This window comes from Chlamydomonas reinhardtii, chromosome 3, assembly GCF_000002595.2.
Source record: "Chlamydomonas reinhardtii strain CC-503 cw92 mt+ chromosome 3, whole genome shotgun sequence".
Classification (NCBI taxonomy): Eukaryota; Viridiplantae; Chlorophyta; class Chlorophyceae; order Chlamydomonadales; family Chlamydomonadaceae; genus Chlamydomonas; species Chlamydomonas reinhardtii.
The window spans coordinates 1,456,000-1,474,530 of NC_057006.1; the positions used below are offsets into that span (position 1 = coordinate 1,456,000).

The window sequence follows — 18,531 nt, forward strand, 5'->3', positions numbered from 1 at the left end:
GCCCTCGCCTACATCAGCACAGGACTCACAGCAGCAGCCGCAGACGCAGACACCACGGGCCAGGCAGCCGCACAGGCAGGCGCACGGGTAGCCGCACAGGCAGCCGCGGCTGCGGCCGGCGGGTGGTGGTGGTGGTGGTGGCGTGTTCCAGGCGGTCAACTGGCCGCTGCCCACACTGCCCACTGAGCCGGTGGTGCAGGTGCGGGCCGGTCTCTCGTTAAGGAGGGTGGGAGGGCCGGCACGGCACGGATGCAGTCGGGAGTAGGGCCCTGTATTTCGGAAACATTACTGGTGCCTACTGGTGAAAGCCGTCGCCACTGCCTCGGTCCAAGCATCCTGGGCCGCCGCGTTGCTCCCACCCCCTCACGCCCACCCCGACCTCCCTCCCACTCCCACTCCCACTCCTCCCACCTCCCACCCCTGTCCCCTCGTTTGGTTTGTTTGGGCTTGGATTTTACAACCCCCTCCTGCCCCCCTTTTCCAAACATCCTTGCCCCCCCCCCCTCAGGTCCAGCGCGACGCCGCCAGCCTGATGCTGGTGCTGTGCCTGGTGCTGGCCAGTGCGGTGCTCAGCGCCAGCTTCGTGGTGTTCCTGGTCAGGTGGGTGGGCGGGGAGTGATGGTGGGTGGTGGGAGAGTGGGAGTGGGAGGGTGGGAGTGGGAATGGGTGGGTGGGGAGGGTGGAAGTGGGCGGGAGTGGGTGGGTGGGAGTGGGAGTGGGAATGGGTGGGTGGGGAGGGTGGAAGTGGGCGGGAGTGGGTGGGCGGGAGTGGGTGGGTGGGAGTGGGTGGGTGGGTGGGAGTGAGGTTTGAGAAGCTGGGTGGTAGTGTCCTACCAGCGTGCCCACAACCCCCTCTCTTCCTGCGCTACGCTTCCTCCCCCTCGTGTCTCTGGTTTCATGCGGGGATCTATTGTTACACAAACAACCGCCTCCCACCTCCGCAGGGAGCAGGACAACAACAGCAAGCACCTGCAGCTGGTCAGCGGCGCCCCGGCCTCCGCCTACTGGGCCGCCAACTACATGTGGGACCTCACCAGCTACAGCGCGTCGGCGGCGGGGCTGGTGGCGCTCATAGCAGCATACAGGTGGGGGGGAGGGAGTGGGTGGGTGGGTGGGAGGGGAGGAGGGAGGGGTGAGGGAGGCGGTACAGGGGGGCGTTGTGGCGGTTCAAGGATGGTTCAGGATGCACTGCAGACGGAGTCGTTACGAAATCGCAGGCGGGGGGTTCCTTGATGCCAATCCCAGGGGTGGGGCAGGATGGTGCGGGGCGGGGCGGGGGGAGGGTAGGGGAGTGGGCTGTTGGTGGGCCGTGTGGGTCAGCAACCCGCGTGCGCGTTGTCGTGCTTTTGTGCACGGACCGTGTCACATGCCATGTGAGCACCCACTGTCCTACGCGTAATATGTTCCTTGTGCTCCTTAACACATACGCACTCTCTCTCACACACACACACATATTCGGGTAAGTATGGTCTCGGCTCGGCAGGTCGGTCGGCTGCGGTAAGTATACTCTGAAGTTAATCCGCGGCCGTAATCCTGCATCGCATACACTGTCCTACGCGTAATGTTTTCCTTGTGCTCTTTAACACACACATATGCATGTGTGCGTGTGTCCCCCCCCCCTCCCACACACGCACGCACCTCACACCCACAGGCTGCCGCAGTACTCGGGCCAGCGGCTGGCGGCGGTGGCGGGGCTGCTGTGGGGCTTTGGGCCCGCCGGCATATCGCTCACCTACCTGCTGCACTTCGCGTTCCGGGTGAGGGCCCAGGGGGGAGGGCCGGGGGGGGGAGGGCCGGGAGCAGAGTCGGGGAGCGGAGTCGGGGAGCGGAGTTGGGGCTGGTAAGGGCGGAGGGGCGGGCGTGGGGCAATCCTTGGTATGTCACTCCTCTCGCCTTTCATGATTTTAATGGTTACCTCCGCTCGTTTCAGCTTGGTTTGGTTTAGTTTGGGCTGGAATTTACACCCCCCCCCCCCTCGCTACACTTCTCTGTACCAATCCTTGCAACCCTCCCCCCCCCACGCACACGCGCAGGATGAGATGCGGGCGCTGCAGCGGCTGAACACCGCCTACTTCCTCACCGGCTACCTGGGCTTCGTGGCCACATGGGTGAGCGGGGGGGGGGGAAACGGGCGCGGCAGCGGGGGGCGGGCGCCTGCGGGAGGAGCGTGTGGGGGGGGGAGGAGAGGAGAGGGGTAGAGGGCAATCTGCAGTTGCGATTTGATCACGCCGTTCCACATGTACATGAACGGCTATCCCCAACCTCACCTCCCACCACCCCTACCACCACCTACCAACCCCCCCCCCCCAGATCATGGACCTGATCCAGCTGCTTGTGCCGCACCCCGGCGGCGTGGCGGCCTGGAACGGCTGGCTCAAGGCCGGCCTGCGCACCGCCTCGCCGCACTACTGCTTCGCGCGCGGCGTGTACGACGTACAGGCCACCTTCGAGTGGGTGCCGGGCGCGTGTGTGACTGTGTGTGACTGTGTGTGTGTGTATGTATGTGTGTACGCGTGTGTGGTGTGGTGTGTGTGTAATTATCAGCCCGAACTAAACCGAACCCAATGCAAAAGAGCGAGGAGGAGAGCAGACGGGATGCAGGGCCTGGTGGGGTGAGGTGGGGTGGCCCAAGCCCCGTTTCAACCTTGCAACCCCGCCCACAAGTCCCTCCCAACCCACTGTGCCTGGCTAGCACTTTCCTCCTCAACCACTCCTGAACGTGACCCCCATCGCAGCTCCGGCTTCCCCTTCGGCAAGCGCGGTAAGCCCTTCGACTGGGACGTGTACGGCAGCCCCATGGCGCACATGGCCGCACAGGTGGGTGGGTGTGTGTGGGTGGGTGGGTGGGGGGTTGCAAGGATTGGTACAGAGAAGTGTAGCGAGGTAGACAGCAGGTGTGGTGTTGCGCGTACCGATGACCGACGGCGTCCATGGGTCCAGCGCCAGAGCTCGCCGTGGCGTCCCGTTTTGTGCTGGCTATACCTAATTCTAGAAGTAGTGCTCAGTGAAAGGTTTCGAAGCGCGTGTGCGCATAGTAAGCTGCTGAAACGTCGGTGTTCGTGGTGTGTCCGAAGAAATGGGCAGGGGGCGTGGATCACGTGGGGTTGCTTGGGTCTCGCCGCCACCGAAAGAATGAGAGGCCGGCCCACAAGTGCCATGAGCCTCCAGAGGATTCCGTCCGGAGTTGGGAATGCCACATGGAACCAGGTCCCGGCAAGCGCATGCGGAGCACTGAGCACGCTGAATCAGAAGCCCCTGTTGAAGGATAGCGATCAGCACTCCTTGCGCCATTCTCACTCTCTCGTCGGGGTGAGCGCTTTTCCTTGCTCAAGTTCAACAGCCACAATGTGTGGTGTTCACGCCCGTACAGGCATTCGTGTACGGCTCACTCGCCGTACTGCACGACACCGGCCTCGCGGCGGCGGCGGCGGCGCGCGTCCACGATGCCGCGGCGGCGGCGCTGGCGGCGGCGCGGCGGCTGCTCCTGCGCCGCACCGCCACCTGTGCCGCCGCCGGCCGCCGCCCCCGCTCGTCGCTGCTGGACCGCAGCTCCAGCGGCCACGACCCCACCATGGGTCCCATGGGTCACCTGTTTGAGAGGCTGCTGCTGGCGGCGCCGCACAGCGGCGGCGGCGGCGGCGGCGGCGGGGCGGATGTGGAGGGCCAGAGGGGTCGGGAGGGGGAGGGGGAGGAGGAGGCGCATGAGGATGAGGACGAGGACGAGGACGTGGCGGCGGAGCGGGAGGCGGTGCAGGCGGGCAGGCGGGCCAGCAGCCAGGTGCGGGCGGCGGGGTGGGTGGGTGGGTGTACATACCAGCCCAACCTATACCAGACCAACCGGGTGTGGGGGCGGGGTGGGGGTCAGGGTGGGGGTGGAGGGGTGGGGTTGGCTGTGCCAACTGCCCTTGAGAACCAAGGGCGTAGAAACCGGAATGCGTGTGCATGGCACGGGCCACGTGGCCCGTCCCCGCAGCACTGTCGCCGTCGCACCCTTCGGGGCCATCACACGGCTGTGCCTGCACCACCCTGCCCACCTACACCCAGACACACACCTCACCTCACCTCAGGCCCTCACCCCCAAGACTGCCAACCGTCTACCATTGTCTTAGCTAATCATGAATGTAACCCCACCTCTTACGGCCCTCACCTCACCCCTCATACCTCACCCTCACCGTCACCTGGCGGCCCTCGCCCCTCTCACCTCTTCCCCACAGGTGCTGCTGCAGGGTGTGCGCAAGAGCTACGGCATGGGTCTGTTCCGGCCGCCGGTGGCGGCGGTGCGCGGGCTGTGGGCGGGCGTGCCGGCGGGCGAGTGCTTCGGACTGCTGGGCGTCAACGGCGCGGGTGAGCAGCAGCAGTGGGGAAGGAGGCCGCAGCGGCGGGGTGGGGGAGGGCCGTGCCGGCACGGGTGCAATCGCGCACATCCATCCATGCTTGACATCTTGCCTACCCTTGTGCGTTTCAACCCTTGCGTACGCCGTCTGGAGCGTCACCCTTGGCCGCTGTTACCTGACACACACACACACACACACACACACGCACACACACACACACGCACACACACAACATGCACCCTCACAGGCAAGACCACCACGTTCCGCATGCTCACGGGCGAGGTGGCGCCGGACGCCGGCGACGCCCGTGTGGGCGGCGCCAGTGTGCGCACGCAGCTGGCGGCGGCGCGGCGGCTGTTGGGCTACTGCCCGCAGTTCGAGGCGCTGCCGGGCGCCATGACCGGCCGCGAGGTGGCCACCATGTATGCCAGGTGGGCGGTGTGGGTGTGGTGGGTGGGGTGCGGAGGGTGTGGTGGGTGTGGTGGGCGTGGTGTGGTGGGTGTGGTGGGTGTGGTGTGGTGGGTGTGGCGGGTGTGTGGTGGGTGTGGCGGGTGTGTGGTGGGTGTGGTGGGTGTGGCGGGTGTGGTGGGGTGTGGTGGGTGTGGTGGGGTGTGGTGGGCGGGGTGGTGGGCGGGGTGTGGTGGGGTGCGGTGGGTGGGGTGCGGTGGGTGTGTGGGTGTGGTGGGCGGGGTGGTGGGCGGGGTGGTGGGTGTGGTGGGGTGGGGTGGGTGTGGTGGGTGTGATGTGGTGGGTGCGGTAGCGAATTGGGGTAGGTGATTTCGACATACCGGTGTTTGAAGTCGCAGTTGGCACGGCTTTCGGGGCCTTTCTTTATCCCCTTCCGTGAAAATCCGCACGACCCGAAACAAGTCAAACGACACAGCGGTATGGGGATCCGTCTTTGTGACCCGCCGTCTGTGTGGCGGGGGTTCTGCCTGCCTCGCTGCCTGCCCCTACTGCGCAGGCTGCGCGGCGTGCCGGAGCCGCAAGTGGCGGCGCTGGTGAAGAGCCTGCTGGGGCGGCTGGGGCTGGCGGCGGCGGCGGACAAGGCGTGCGGCGAGTACAGGTGTGTACAGGTGTGCGGGCGCGTGCCGGCCTTATGCCGTGTGCCACATGCGTGTATCCGCGCGTCGCTCTCCTCAAGGATTGCGCTTTACAAACCTACTAGCGCGGCTTCGCCCTCCTTATTTGTAGACTGCCGGGGCGTTGCCGTCCGACCCGTTTCGCCGCCCGCTCATTCACTTGGCGCCCCTCCGTCTATCTCCTAGCACACCATCTGTTGTTGCCCCAACACCCCATCTGTTGTCGAACAGTCGAAGCACCCTCGTCTCCCCGCACACTGCCTCACCGCACCATCCTTCCCATCACCCCACCGCCTCACCGCCCGCCCGCCCGCCTGCCTGCCTTCCTGCCCCACCACCTCAGCGGCGGCATGAAGCGCAAGCTGGGTGTGGCGGTGGCGCTGGTGGGCGAGCCGCCCGTGTCGGCGCTGGACGAGCCCAGCACCGGCATGGACCCGGGCGCGCGGCGGGGGCTGTGGAGCTGCCTGCAGGCGGAGGTCATGGGCGCGGGTGAGCAGGAGGAGGGCCGCGGGGGGGGAGGGCGGGCGGGAGGGCGGGCCGGCGGGGGCGGGGCGGGGGCGGCGTGTGACATTCGTTCGGTGGTTGCCGTGTGTGTGTGTGTGTGCGCGTGCGTGTGTGTGCGCGTGCGTGTGTTGGTGTGTGCGCGTGCGCGTGTGTGCGTGTGTGTGCGCGTGCGCGTGCGCGCGTGTGTGCGTGCGCGTGCGTGTGCGTGTGCGTGTGTGAACGGATGTGAGCAGGTCGGTAGCGGGGCGTCGGGGGATCTCCGTCAGCGTGCAAAGGGTGCCGGCACGTACGGCCCTGTTGCAGCAGCCGGCCACACTCGTATGCGGCCCGGCCGTGCCACATGGGCCTCCCCTTGCTGCGCCTGTTTGGCGGCCAGCGCTGTCTGTTTGTTGCCGTTAGTTCCTCCCTACCTCACCTCACCTTACCCAGCCGCCTCCCTCCCCCCCCCCTCCCCACCCGCTCCCCCCTTGCTGCCTCAGGCCGCACCGTCATCCTGACCAGCCACAGCATGGAGGAGTGCGAGGCGCTGTGCGGGCGACTGACTATCATGGCGGCGGGCAGGCTGCGATGCCTGGGCACACCGCAGCACCTCAAGGGCCGCTTCGGGGGCGGGTGCGTGGCGGGCGGAGGTGGAGGGGCGGGGGGTGGCGGGGGGTGGCGGAGGAGCAGAGGGGCGGGGGCGGAGGCGTTTGGGGATGTGGGGGAGGACTGTGGCTTGTGTGTGTGTATGTATGTGTGTGTGTGTGTGTGTGTGTGTGTGTGTGTGTGTGTGTGTGTGTGTGTGTGTGTGTGTGCGTGTGTGTGTGTGTGTGTGTGTTAAAGAGCACAAGGAAAACATTACGCGTAGGACAGTGTATGCGATGCAGAATTACGGCCGCGGATTACCTTCAGAGTATACTTACCGCAGCCGACCGACCTGTGTGTGTGTGTGTGTGTGTGTGTGTGTGTGTGTGTGTGTGTGTGTGTGTGTGTGTGTGTGTGTGTTGGCGGCGGGCGGGCCATAGCAGGTGTGTGTGTTGGCGGGGTGGTGGCGGGCGGGGTGGGCCATGTCAGGGGGCTTGACTGCGGTCAGGCCCATCGGTGCGGTCGTGGCAGTGCCGTGGCTTTTCATGTGCTTTGCATTGTTATTGTGTCACCTGCGGTGACATGCGCACACACACACACACACACACACACACACACACACACACACACGCACAGGTACATCCTGGACGTCAAGCTCATCCCCCGCAGCGCCAGTTCCGCCGTATTGCTGGGCTCGCCACGCACCGGCGCCACCACCACCACCACGCCCGGAGTAGCAGGAGCCTCCTCTCCACCACCGCTTGCACCAGCAGCAGCAGCAGCAGCAGCTGCTGCTGCGTCCTCTGCTGTCACAGCCGCTACTGCTGCTGCAGCCGGCGCTACAGCCGGCGCGCTCAGCCCGCACCCCTCGGGTGTTGCGGCTGCGGAGAGCGCCGACGCAGCTCGGCTGCAGGAGTGGATGTCGGGTGTGTGCCCGCCGGCGCATGTGACCATGATCGACCACAACCGGGTGGTGTTCGGCATCCCACGGTGAGCGCACCGTGTCCTCAGCTGTGTGTCCGCCCTCCCGTTCCAATCCGTCTTGTGCCGCGTGAACTGACAAGGGCCGACGTCATGCGCCTGCGAGCGCCCACCGCACGGGCGTCACACGCACTCAGCTGCCCCGTATCCGACCGCTGCCCCCACCAGCTCTCATTTTGGTGCAATGGCATCCCACCACCCACCCGTAATTCCACCCTCAAAAACACTCACCCTCCACACACCCTCCACACACGCTCCACACCCTCCACACGCCCTTCTCGCACGCCCTCCACGCACGCAGCGGCGGCGCCGACCTGGCGGGCCTGTTCGAGGCGGTGGAGGGCGCCCGCCGCAGCCTGGGCATAACAGACTACGCCCTCAACCAGACCACACTGGAGCAGGTGTTTGTGACCATGGCGGCGGCTGCGGCGGCGGCGGCGGCGGCGGCGGGCGAGGAGGAGGAGATGCAGGGGCGCGAGGGGCACAGCAGGCAGCAGCAGGGCTGAGGTGGGGCGGCGTGCGTTTCTCCGCACTACGGCGGTTTCTCCGCACTACGGCGGTGTTCGCGCGATGAGGCTGTTTGTGCGTATGTGAGGCGCTTGAGGATGCCGGGTAAGGTTGCGGGCGCGGGTGGGTTTTGTGGGTGTGGAGCGGACGGGTGGCTGTGGCTGTGGCAACTGGCGAGCGGCGTGTTGTTAGCGCGGGGGGCGTGTGTGTGGTCCCTCACGTACGTGTGTGGCCCATGCGATAGTGGTTGTGCTTGCAGTCGGTGCAGGGCGGCGCTTGACATGGGACCGAAACCACAGCAGAAAGGCTTTCCGGGATGCATACATGAACGTTTGTGCCTTCAGTCTGCCGTTTTAGGTGATGAGAGACAACCCAGGCCACCAGCAGGGGTCGGATCTTGTTCTTAGGGCGATGTTTAGCTCAGCAGACAAGAACGGCCAGCTAGCCGCTGTCTTTTGTCTGGGCACATGGCGGTTTTGGGGCTTTCCCACAGCGACTCTTCAAGCGATATAGTTAGCAACACGATGGGTGATCAACGGTATAGTGCTGCTGTCCGGCGCAAACTGCGCGTGGTTTTGCGCGTGTACCGAGCGAGTTACCCAAGCTATCTAGCTAGCTACTTCCCGGCCCCCAGCACTCCAGGCCCCTCGTCCTCGTGAAGCGCGCGAGGCAAGGGGGGTATCCCTCTCCCACTTCTCCGCTCAGCTCGGGGGTTCCGGCGGCTAACCTTGTGGGGCCCCACCGCTCATCCGGCTGGGCAAGCCCGCAGACCCCTCTAATTGCTCGTCCCCGCTGCCGTGCACGGTAATCAACCAATCCCATCAACTGACACGAATGCTGCAGCTGTCGTGGAACGTGGAGGGAGGCGCTGAGGCGCGAAGCTGGCACTGAGTTGCTAGCTCTGCATGATAAAGGTCTTCAAAACGGAGGCCTTTTGGGCCCGTGCGAGATGCGGACCACGGAACCCGCAGGAACACGCAACCGGATGGTCCCAGAACGAGATGTGATTCTCGCTGACCATACATGAAATGCTGGCGTGGCATGAGCATATTTCCAATAGGCTTACAAACCAGCAGCATACGAGAAGCTGCTTGCAAGCGGGTGCGTGGTTCCCGCTGCGCGTGCCACGACACTCGCAAGGTTATCATCGCGCGCTCAAGTGGTCTCGCATAGCAACATGGCGGACTGGAAAGAACGGTTGAAGGTTGCGTTGGGCGGCGTCACCTCGGGCGGCAAATTCGCGGTAAGCAGCTTGCCGGCCTCGACTTCCGCAGATCGTCCAGGCGCTTTTCATAATTCAAACATGCTAAGAGATCTGATGAATAGCAAGGGAAGGGCCTCGCTGCCTCAGTTCAGCACGCGCGCTCCGCGCCTGCGTCCCCTGCTGCCGCGTACCGGCAGTGCAAAACGCTAGATAGCAGAAGGACAGCAGGGCGAATGCGAAGGTATGAGCGCCTTAGTTGACGCCCTTACCCATCGTGCGCGGCCTCGCAGGTGACCGGTACCGTGGATGGTCCGCTGCCCGAGATCGCTATTCGTGGTGTGGGCAAGCTGGCGCTTCCCATCGATGCCGGCCAGGCGGAGGACCTGGTCTTTGCGGGCATGCCCGCGCCCTTCGGCAAGGGCTCCAAGACGGTCCTGAACCCTGCGGTGCGCAAAGCCATCCAGATTGAGGCGGCACGTGTTCGCTTCTCACAGGACTGGGACGCAACCCTGCGCCGCCTCACCGCCGGTGAGCGAGCCGCCATGCAGTAGCGGGCCGCTCGCTGGTGGCGTTGCCGACTGGCCGTACACGTTTACTAGATCGTTACTTCCCATGTGTGCAGTGCGTGCGCGTCGTTCGTGCATGCATGCGTGCGTGTCTGTTGGTTGCCAGCAGCACGCACGTAGCCGTTGCCCCCGCCGCACCCGCCCGCTTTACCGTACGTACGGCAGCTCGTGCCATGCGCTCTCTTGTGACGCTGGCGTCACTATTACTATCGAGAATGCTTTTGCAGGGCGTTACTACAACGTGCTAGATGCGGTAGTCTATCTGCAGCATTGCACCGCAGATATGGTGGTCTGCAGCATGCACCCACCAGCCACGCACACATACACATTTGTTTTTGTTGTTCTGTGCGTGCGTGCGACCTGACCGATTTACCCCCAGCCACTGCGGTGACCTGCATGCTGGGCGCGGGCACTTCTATCTGATTATGACCTGCTGCATTATTTGCCCCTCTGGACAATCGAACACTGATCAGTGCGAAATGTACTGCGCCGCCGCGCGCACCGTACCATGCCATGGCCATGCCGAACCACATGTCATCGATCGATCCATGCCTCTCATCAAAAAAGTACCACCGCTTTAAATCCCGAGCCCTTTTCCCGCTGCCACTCATCATGCGTGCGTGCAGACGTTGCTGCCGCGCTGCTGGGTGTGTACGGTGGCGCGGCGGCGGGAGTCGAGGCCCGGCTGTACAAGCTGCTGGTGTACGAGCGCGGCGGGCACTTCCGGCCCCACCGTGACACGGAGAAGGAGCCGGGCATGTTCGGCAGCCTGCTGATTCAGCTGCCGGTGGCGGGCGGCCACAACGGCGGCCGCCTGTCTGTGCACCTGCAGCAGGAGCAGGTTCTCTGGGACACGGCGGCAGCCGCTACGCCGCCCGGGGCGGTCGTCACGAGTGGTGGCAGCGGCAGCGACGGCGCCTCTGCTGCTGTGAAGCCGCCGGCTGCGGTGCTGCAGTACGCGGCCTTTTATGCTGACTGCGAGCACGAGCTGTCGGAGGTGGAGTCGGGGCTGCGAGTGGTGCTCGCCTACAACCTGGTGCGGACCCAGGTGGGCGCAAACACTGTTGCTACTGCCGCTTCTGCTACTGCTACTGCCGCTAGCGAGGCCGCGGCTGGCCGGGCCGCGGAGGCTGAGGCTGCCGCCGCCAGCCGTGGAGCCGCGTTGCGGGCGTTGGCGGAGGCGGTGCGTGCGTGGGAGGCAGCAGGCGAAGACTCGCAGTCGCTGGTGGCGCTGCCACTGGCGCACAAGTACACGGAGGCAAGCCTGGGCTTCGGCGCGCTCAAGGGTGATGACGGCGCCAAGGTGCGGGCGCTGCTGGACTGCCCCGAGCTGGAGGTGCACCTGCTGCTGGTGGACAAGACGGTGCGTGTGCGTGCGCAACTTGTGTGTGTGCGCGCAGTTTGTGGGGCTGGGTTGCGGTGGTGATAGGTTTGGGGGTGGTGATGTTGGGTTTGGGGTGGTGATGTTGGTTTGGGGGTGGTGATGGCTGGTGCGTGGTGGGGAGGGGATTGTTTCACCATTTTCAGCAAGAACTAATGGCCACAAAGACGCAGGGAGAGGGGTTTGCTCAAATCATCCCAAGCAACGGAAACGAGACCCAGAAGAAATACTGTCGTGTTGGATGCATTCGTTCGTTCGTTTGTGCGTTTCTGTCTGTGAGCCGCGTGTGGACAAACGAGGGAAGGGGTGCAGCCGTGTGTATGTTCGAGATCACAAGGAAAGGTCACAGCATGACCATGTGCGTGCATACGTATGGCTGTACGAGTGCGGCGCTGTTTTATACACTACCTATACGCACCCGCCCGCCCGCACCGATTCCCACCTGCCTACCTGTCTACCCACGCACCTTGCTGCTGCTGCGCCTATGCCACTCATCAGGTGTACGGCGGCTGTGACCACTACTACTCAGACTCAGACGAGTACGAGGAGGCCGCGGAGACGGCGCCCATGATTAAAGACGATGGCTGTTGGGACTGGGAGGTCAACTTCATCTGGCACTCGCCGCAGTCTGGGAGGCTGGGCGCGCATGTCGGCGACTTCGGTCTGGGCATGAAGCTTATCCAAAACAGCGTGCTGGGTGGGGAGCAGCTCTTTCCGGAGGACCGGCAGCCCGACCAGAAAAAGTATGAGCCGTACACCGGCAACGAGGGCCCTAGCCTCACGTACTGGTATCGCCGCGCGCTGGTGGTGGTGTGGCCGCGTTCCCGCAGCCCAATCGACGACTGACCGTTGTGCCAGCTGGCAATATCTCTGAAGTGGTGGCTGTGCCCTACCGCCGTTGGTTCTAGCCCCGGTTCACCCAATCAGTATCGTGTTGGGGTTGTTACCAGGCGCGGGCATCAGTACAAACCAACAGTCCACGTCGCTCGGTCGTCAGGACCGGTCAGGAGTGCTTGCTTGGTTGGGGTTGGCTGCATGGCAAAACATTATTCTTGGCAAATATTTTGTTAGAATTCACTCCTGGTAAGCCATTGGTCGGGGCTAGGGCGGCAGAATCATGGGGCCGGCGGGGTGCGTGTATGCTGTACCGTAAGTAGGTGCGTGGTGGAGTCTGGAGCAGGACAGGTTGAGCCTGTCCTCCCCAGCCGTCCGGTCTGGGTCCGTTGACGTAGGCAGCTAGATGGGTTGATTCTGTCTCAGCGCGAGCCCCAATACACCGTCCTGAGTGGTCGTCTGTCCTAGCTAGGCGCAACTAAACACATTATTTCGGCACGTGGGGACTCGGCGTAAGCGAGAGCCACGAATGGCCCTAATACCGTGGAGGCATGTCGCACCCGTGGAGGGCACTGTAAATAACAAGTGGCGAAACCATCAGGCGCGGTCAGGCGCCGCGGCAGCTGCGCTGCTGGCCTGCTGCCACCACTGCCACCAGCAGTGGGCGGTAAACTTATTATAGACGCCGCCGCCCGCCGGCGCTCCGCCAGCCACAACTCAGTTGTTGCTGCAACAGCTGAGGTTTCCAAAAAGGCATGTATGACCAACACTTTCCAGACTTTCCGCCCGCCATTGCCAAGCAGCCACCGGCGGAGTGCCTACTGGATGAAGTCCGTCATCAGCCTCTCCACACTGTGGTGCCTACGTACAGTATGGTACTTGTGCATCCACAGTCCGGCCGTACGGCATTTCACCGCACGCCGTACGCCATACCCCATACCGTACCACACACACCCACCTACCTAGGACCGGAGCCCCAACTAACAGCAAACATACACCCCTCCCCTACGTCAAACTGCCTTACCACGCTGCCGGCCTACCTGCCGCAAGAGGCAACCGCCTCGGAATAGCCACGTCCTCCGCATGCCACCCTTCCACCAAGTATTACCACTTTCCACCACAGCCACCACCTCCCGGCCCCCTGAGCCCCTCCCCTCAGTACGCAGCCCCGCAGTACACCTCCCCACGCCCCTCCCCCCGCACCTTGCTGTGGCGCTACTCGCCCTCGCGCCACGGCCGCCCCACGCCCTCCGCCGAGCTGGAGGACTACTGCAGCAGCATGTGCACGCCCCGGCCCGCCTTACCCATGTCTTCCGTGTCAAACACACACGCACACGTCCCGGCACCCCCACCTGCTGCACCGCCTCGTCGCCAACGGCTCTCCTCGCCTCTTGCCGTCCTGCACGCCGCTCCACGTTTGCCAAGCCTAGCTGCACCTGTGATCCGTCCCGGCCATTCCTTGTTCTTGCCTGGTCCCGTCTCTAGCAACACAGCAAGCAGTCCCGCCTTATTTGCAGACCTCGCGGCGTGCGGCAAATCTTGCCTACCCGCCTACCTACCTACCATCACATATGAATTCCCACGCACACTTGCTGCCACCTAAACATTCATCATTGCCCTGGCCCCCGCCCCCGGATGGGCCACACCGCCTCCACTCGCCACCCGTCCACGCCCCCCTGCTGCTGCCCCCCCTGCTGCCGCCGCGCCGCCACCAGCCAGTCATACAGGTTGACGGTGGGGTCGCAGTGGCCCGGCTGTAGCAGCAGCAGGCTGCCCACCTCCGGCAGCGACATGGGCAGCTGGTAGGCGCCCTGCATGGCAGTAGCAGTAGCGGTAGGAGCAGCAGTAGCAGCAGTAGCAGTAGCAGTAGCAGTAGCATATCAGTGTGTGTTATGTAGTGCGTGGGAGACATTCGAGCGGCATGAAAACCATCACCCATGCCCACAAACACCGACGCCAATCACGCAGGGCCAATCACAGCAGCATCCTAACCGCACTTCCAACCGCAAGTCGAACATCCTAGACACACTCGCCCCTCCCCCGCCCCCCCCACACCTGCGGCCACATGAGCTTGCCGTGCTCGTCGCCGCCGCTGCCGTACTCCATCATTGTGCCGTACGCCGCCTCGAAGGCGGGCGGCAGTCGCGGCGGCCCACTGTCCAATGACACCTGCACGCATGCGTTTGTGTGTGTGTGTGTGGGGGGGGGCGTTACATGCATTAAGTCTACGCAGTGAAGTCGTAGCCAGGTAGGGGGGGATGAGTGCCGCCGCCACGGCGCGCCTCAGCCGCACGCAGTCGGTGCTATAAGGGAGCTGGGCAACATCACACCTCACACAGCGCATGGGAAGTGAAGCAGGCACAGTACCCACATACCCACTCAAGCCTCATCATGCTTTCCTGGCACCGCATCACATGGAATTGCAAGCGGAAGGCACCACACACAATGTCGTGTCTCGTTGTGTGTTCATATCGCACACACAAAAGCACGTGGCCGGCATGCACTCACCGCCTTGGTGCCGGCGTCCACCACCGCCAGGCCCCGAGCTGGGGTGACGCTCATAACCTGTTGTTGCCACGTCCCAATGTACCACGACAACCGCTACGATGTAAAGCGGAACAATTCATGCACTTTAGGGAGCGCATGAAGCGGATGGGCAGGAAGTAAGGGGCGGATGGGCAGGAAGGGGACACACACCTGCGTGAGCACCCACAGGCTCTGCTCCCACTCGCCAACGCCGCCGTCCTCCTGTGTGGTGGGACACGTGTGCATGGGAGCCGCGCCCCGTCACGACCACACCAGGGTTACGGTATGTCGTACACGCGTCACGGCCGTGCATGGGATTAGGGTTTCACGGCCACGTGGTGACGTAAGCGTAGCACCCTCGCCCCCAATCAACAGCAACGAAACCTCCTCCCCCACCCCGAATTCCGCACCCATTCATTTGGCTTGGCCCCACTAGCCATCATCCCCGCCACTGCCGCCACCGCCCTACCCCGACCCGACCGCACCTGCAGGTTGCGTGCGTAGTCTGCGTCGCTGAAGGCGAACGAGCCCGGCTGCACCTCCGTGAACACACCGCTGGCCGCCTCAACCCTGCACAGTACGTTAGTGCGTATGTGTGGAAACACCAGGGTCAACACTGAGCATGTGTGCACGTGTGTGTTTGGGTGTATAGCTGGAGCACAGGCGCCCACATCCCGTGTATCACGCTGCATGCCCTCGAGCACTGCTGCGCCACTTGTGTGTGTGTGTGTGTGTGTGTGTGTGTGTGTGTGTGTGTGTGTGTGTGTGTGTGTGTGTGTGTGTGTGTGTGTGTGTGTGTGTGTGTGTGTGTGTGCGTGTGTGTGTGTGTGTGTGTGTGTGTTAAAGAGCACAAGGAAAACATTACGCGTAGAACAGTGTATGCGATGTGTGTGTGTATGTGTATGTGTGTGTATGTGTGTGTGTGTGTGCGTGTGTGTTGCCACCCACCTGTAGGTGCCAGTGCCGCCCCCCGTGACCGTGTCGCAGGGCAGTCCAGCCGCCTTCAGGGCATCCACCGCCGCCCGGGCCCGCCCCACTACCTGCGGCCGTTTGCATTTGTGTGTTTGAGCGTTGCGGTTACGGGACAAAGTAAACGTGGGTGCATCTGTGTTTGCGTGTGAGGGTACAGGAAAAAGGGTCAGATGCCAGTAGTGTGCAGCGCAACCCCCGCTTCTCGCCTGTGCCGCTGTGCCTGTGCCGGTGGGTGTGTACAATGCGGAGCATTTGATTGCTAGCGTCCCAGCCTCATCCAAGTCATCATCTTTGTTATTATTTGTGTAAGAAGACACCCGGTGGATGTCAAAGCAGCCTGGCCGCCGCCTGCGCCACCCTGCCTCGTAACGTGCCTCGCAATCAGGGGACTCACCCACCACCCATACATCACGGCCATAAGCTCTCACCTGCCCCACTCGCTGCGCGCGGTCGCGGGGATCACGAACATGTTGTAGCCCGCCGTGGTAGGCCTGTGTGTTAAAGAGCACAAGGAAAACATTACGCGTAGGCCTGTGTGTGTGTGTGTGTGTGTGTGTGTGTGTGTGTGTGTGTGTGTGTGTGTGTGTGTGTGTGTGTGTGTGTGTGTGTGTGTGTGTGTGTGTGTGTGTGTGTGTGTGTGTGTGTGTGTGTGTGTGTTGACACACTTAGGGCGGCATGAGGATGGGGGGCACTCAAATTGCCAAAACTGGTTGGTGGTAGCTACGGTCATTGCTGTGATGTTTCGTGCACATACACATTGACGAGCACACATCAAAAGCTGACTTGCATGACTGAATCAGGAGCACGCCTGCTCGACCTCGCGCCCACCTGAATGCCGGCAAACCGCACATTGTCCAGCCCCGCCGCCGCGCGCGCCAGCTGCACTACCTCATCCGCCGAGTTCACGCCACACCTGTATGAACACAAGCACCTTTATGCGCAACGACAACAGCAGCAGTCGGCAATTGTGCGCCCTGTCAAGAACAGCTGCGCTGTCGTTGCCCCTGTGCCCACATGCCCATGACCACGACCATACACGTTTCTCTCTTTCACCGCCACCGCCACCAAACGCCATCGCAACCCCACAGCCCCGCCATCCCACAATCCCCCATACCACTGCACGTACACACAGCCGCACACGTCCCGCCTACCTGTCTTGCCCCACGTTCAGCTCCACCAGCACATCCAGATGCGTGCCACGTGCCGCCGCCGCAGCATTCAGCTGCCGCAGGTTGTCCTCCCGCTCGTAGCACACGCCCACACGCGCCCCTGCGAGGCACACCAAGAGAGGGCAGCCAGTGGAGGCGGGGATGCGTCGGACAGAAACGGTTTGCGTCTGCTGCTAAATCGCACTACCGTACTGTAACAAAGGTCAGCACGCCGCATGCATGCAAAATTAGCCGGCGCCGCAACCGGCTGCGACAGGGCTGCCTGGGGCGGCGGAGCAACCGTACACCTTGCCAGCAACGGCATGGGGTAAATACACTGAGGTTCGCATGCCTGCTTACCCGCGGCCGCAAGGCCAACCAAGCGGTCAATTTTCCTGGGCGCAATGACCTACGCATGATGCAAGCACAGGACAACCGCTGCTGGTCAAAGGCAAATGCAGCGCGTATGAGGATTAAGTCGTGAGCCTGCTGCAGCTAGCCGCCCCGCCCCTGCCCCGTTCTCCATGAACGGCTTACGCTGCCCCCCCCCCCCCGCCCGCATCTGCCTGCGCTAATGCTAGTTTGGCTTGGTGGAATTTAGTTTGGGCTAGCTGGTATCGACAACCCCCACCCCCTGGCGCACCTCACCTCATTGGACAGCAGCAGATCGGACACCCCGCCCTCCGCCATCGCCTCAGCCTCGATGACCTGTGTGGATGTGCGAGGGAGCGGACGCGTGTGTACGAGCGCTACATGCCGGAATATGGCGGCGGCTAAATATGGCTTTTTATCATTCTCAGTAAGGGTGCGCCGGGCAGCACGGCAGCTGCAAGCCACGGCCCACGAGATCTGCGACGGTAGGTGGCGCGTGCGGCGCGTGCAGCGGTGGGCGGGGCAGCACGGCCCACGACGGCAGGTGGCGCGAGCGGCGTAAGTGTGCCTCCCACGCACGGTACATGCGAGTGCCGCATGGGCGCATGACGCGGGCGCGTACCTTTTGGCAGCACACGCCCTTCGCCCCCAGCAGTTGCAGCTGCCGCCGCGCCACCTCCGCACACTTGTGGGCCTGTGTGGACACGACATGGGTGGGCCGTGCCTTGCAAACCACATCGGGGGCTGGCGTGCGTGTGTGGTGTGTTTTTGACGGTACTATTCATGGACGTACCTTGGCGTGGGGGCGCACTGCCACGCCCGGGAAGCCCGCCATGACGCCCTTTAGCTTCTCACAGTTTCTGTCAAAAGCTGTTGGCAGCGATACGTGCAAGGCGTCGTGAGAAAGGAGTGGCGAACGTGTCACACCAGCACGAACGACACGTGTCAAGCCGGCCCTCGCCTCCCCCGCTCACCATCCAAGTCCAAGATGAGGGCAGGCGTGTCCACATCGTGAAGGGCGTCGCCGAGGTGTGCGGGTGCCCGGCTAGCAGAGATGGTGGCTGCACATCTGGATAAGGGAGGGCGTGGGGGGCGCGACTGGGGTTGGTTGGGGCACGACTTTGGGCTCCACCTTCCAACCCATTCCCGACCCGCGTCACCGGCTCCATCTTTGCGGTTTCTTACTGCCTGCACAACTATTCTTGTCTCACCTTGTGGCCTGCGAGGCCCGCCCGCCCACCGAGTGGGCCAACCGCGCTTTGGAAACCAGCGCCCGCATGTTGAGCTTGTTTGTTCAAGTGGAACATATGCATTGCTTACGCGTGGCCTGCGCGGCCTTTGGTGCCAGGGCCCGATTGGAGCCCTTGCCAATTGCGAGTTGAATTGACCCAAAGCGGCACCGCCTTGCTTGTGCACCAGTAACACATGCATACAATGGCAATCATATGCTAGGATAAGCGACAGGCCTGAGTATTAGGCACCGGCCTCTTTTTTCTCAAGCGCGCTAATCCAAGAGAGTTCTATGCGTGCTACACAAATATGTGACCGCTATATTA

At 63.3% G+C, this 18,531-nt stretch overlaps 3 protein-coding genes across 3 annotated transcripts in view; 2 read left to right on the forward strand and 1 right to left on the reverse strand.

Annotated features, from left to right (window-relative positions):
* CHLRE_03g151400v5 (uncharacterized protein) overlaps positions 1–8,586 on the forward strand; it is a 22,062-nt gene extending 13,476 nt beyond the window's left edge. Inside the window, exons 28-42 of the mRNA XM_043060519.1 lie at positions 100–199; positions 509–600; positions 945–1,085; positions 1,652–1,757; positions 2,034–2,108; positions 2,311–2,450; positions 2,736–2,817; positions 3,371–3,778; positions 4,215–4,344; positions 4,582–4,765; positions 5,299–5,400; positions 5,760–5,905; positions 6,400–6,532; positions 7,121–7,474; positions 7,767–8,586. Coding sequence (XP_042925648.1) covers positions 100–199; positions 509–600; positions 945–1,085; positions 1,652–1,757; positions 2,034–2,108; positions 2,311–2,450; positions 2,736–2,817; positions 3,371–3,778; positions 4,215–4,344; positions 4,582–4,765; positions 5,299–5,400; positions 5,760–5,905; positions 6,400–6,532; positions 7,121–7,474; positions 7,767–7,971 — 2,398 coding nt within the window. The 3' untranslated portion in view covers positions 7,972–8,586. The remainder of the gene's footprint in view (positions 1–99; positions 200–508; positions 601–944; positions 1,086–1,651; positions 1,758–2,033; positions 2,109–2,310; positions 2,451–2,735; positions 2,818–3,370; positions 3,779–4,214; positions 4,345–4,581; positions 4,766–5,298; positions 5,401–5,759; positions 5,906–6,399; positions 6,533–7,120; positions 7,475–7,766) is intronic.
* Positions 8,587–8,784: 198 nt separating this feature from the next.
* Positions 8,785–12,547, forward strand: CHLRE_03g151450v5 (uncharacterized protein). Its single transcript, XM_043060520.1, has 4 exons — positions 8,785–9,215; positions 9,467–9,704; positions 10,369–11,105; positions 11,622–12,547. The coding sequence occupies exons 1-4, from the start codon at positions 9,150–9,152 to the stop codon at positions 11,967–11,969; spliced, it is 1,389 nt and encodes a 462-aa protein (XP_042925649.1). The 5' UTR covers positions 8,785–9,149; the 3' UTR covers positions 11,970–12,547.
* Positions 12,548–12,628: 81 nt separating this feature from the next.
* Positions 12,629–18,504, reverse strand: CHLRE_03g151500v5 (uncharacterized protein). Its single transcript, XM_043060521.1, has 15 exons — positions 18,187–18,504; positions 17,950–18,044; positions 17,769–17,845; positions 17,598–17,669; positions 17,252–17,311; positions 16,964–17,012; positions 16,607–16,724; positions 16,284–16,368; positions 15,884–15,946; positions 15,432–15,523; positions 14,969–15,053; positions 14,655–14,705; positions 14,466–14,522; positions 14,013–14,126; positions 12,629–13,768 (listed from the first exon to the last, which is right to left on the reverse strand). Exons 3-15 carry the CDS (start codon positions 17,808–17,810, stop codon positions 13,568–13,570), a joined length of 1,089 nt encoding a protein of 362 aa, XP_042925650.1. The 5' UTR covers positions 17,811–17,845; positions 17,950–18,044; positions 18,187–18,504; the 3' UTR covers positions 12,629–13,567.
* Positions 18,505–18,531: the final 27 nt, after the last annotated feature.

Excerpts from the sequence above, each read along its gene's own strand:
- CHLRE_03g151450v5 (XM_043060520.1), top strand. The coding sequence starts at position 9,150 with ATGGCGGACTGGAAAGAACGGTTGAAGGTTGCGTTGGGCGGCGTCACC. Across the intron at positions 9,216-9,466 it reads CCTCGGGCGGCAAATTCGCG|GTGACCGGTACCGTGGATGG; the intron begins GTAAGCAGCTTG and ends GCGGCCTCGCAG. Across the intron at positions 11,106-11,621 it reads TGCTGCTGGTGGACAAGACG|GTGTACGGCGGCTGTGACCA; the intron begins GTGCGTGTGCGT and ends GCCACTCATCAG.
- CHLRE_03g151500v5 (XM_043060521.1), bottom strand. The coding sequence starts at position 17,810 with ATGGCGGGCTTCCCGGGCGTGGCAGTGCGCCCCCACGCCAAG. Across the intron at positions 14,523-14,654 it reads GCCTGTGGGTGCTCACGCAG|GTTATGAGCGTCACCCCAGC; the intron begins GTGTGTGTCCCC and ends TGGCAACAACAG. Across the intron at positions 13,769-14,012 it reads GCAAGCTCATGTGGCCGCAG|GGCGCCTACCAGCTGCCCAT; the intron begins GTGTGGGGGGGG and ends ACTGCCATGCAG.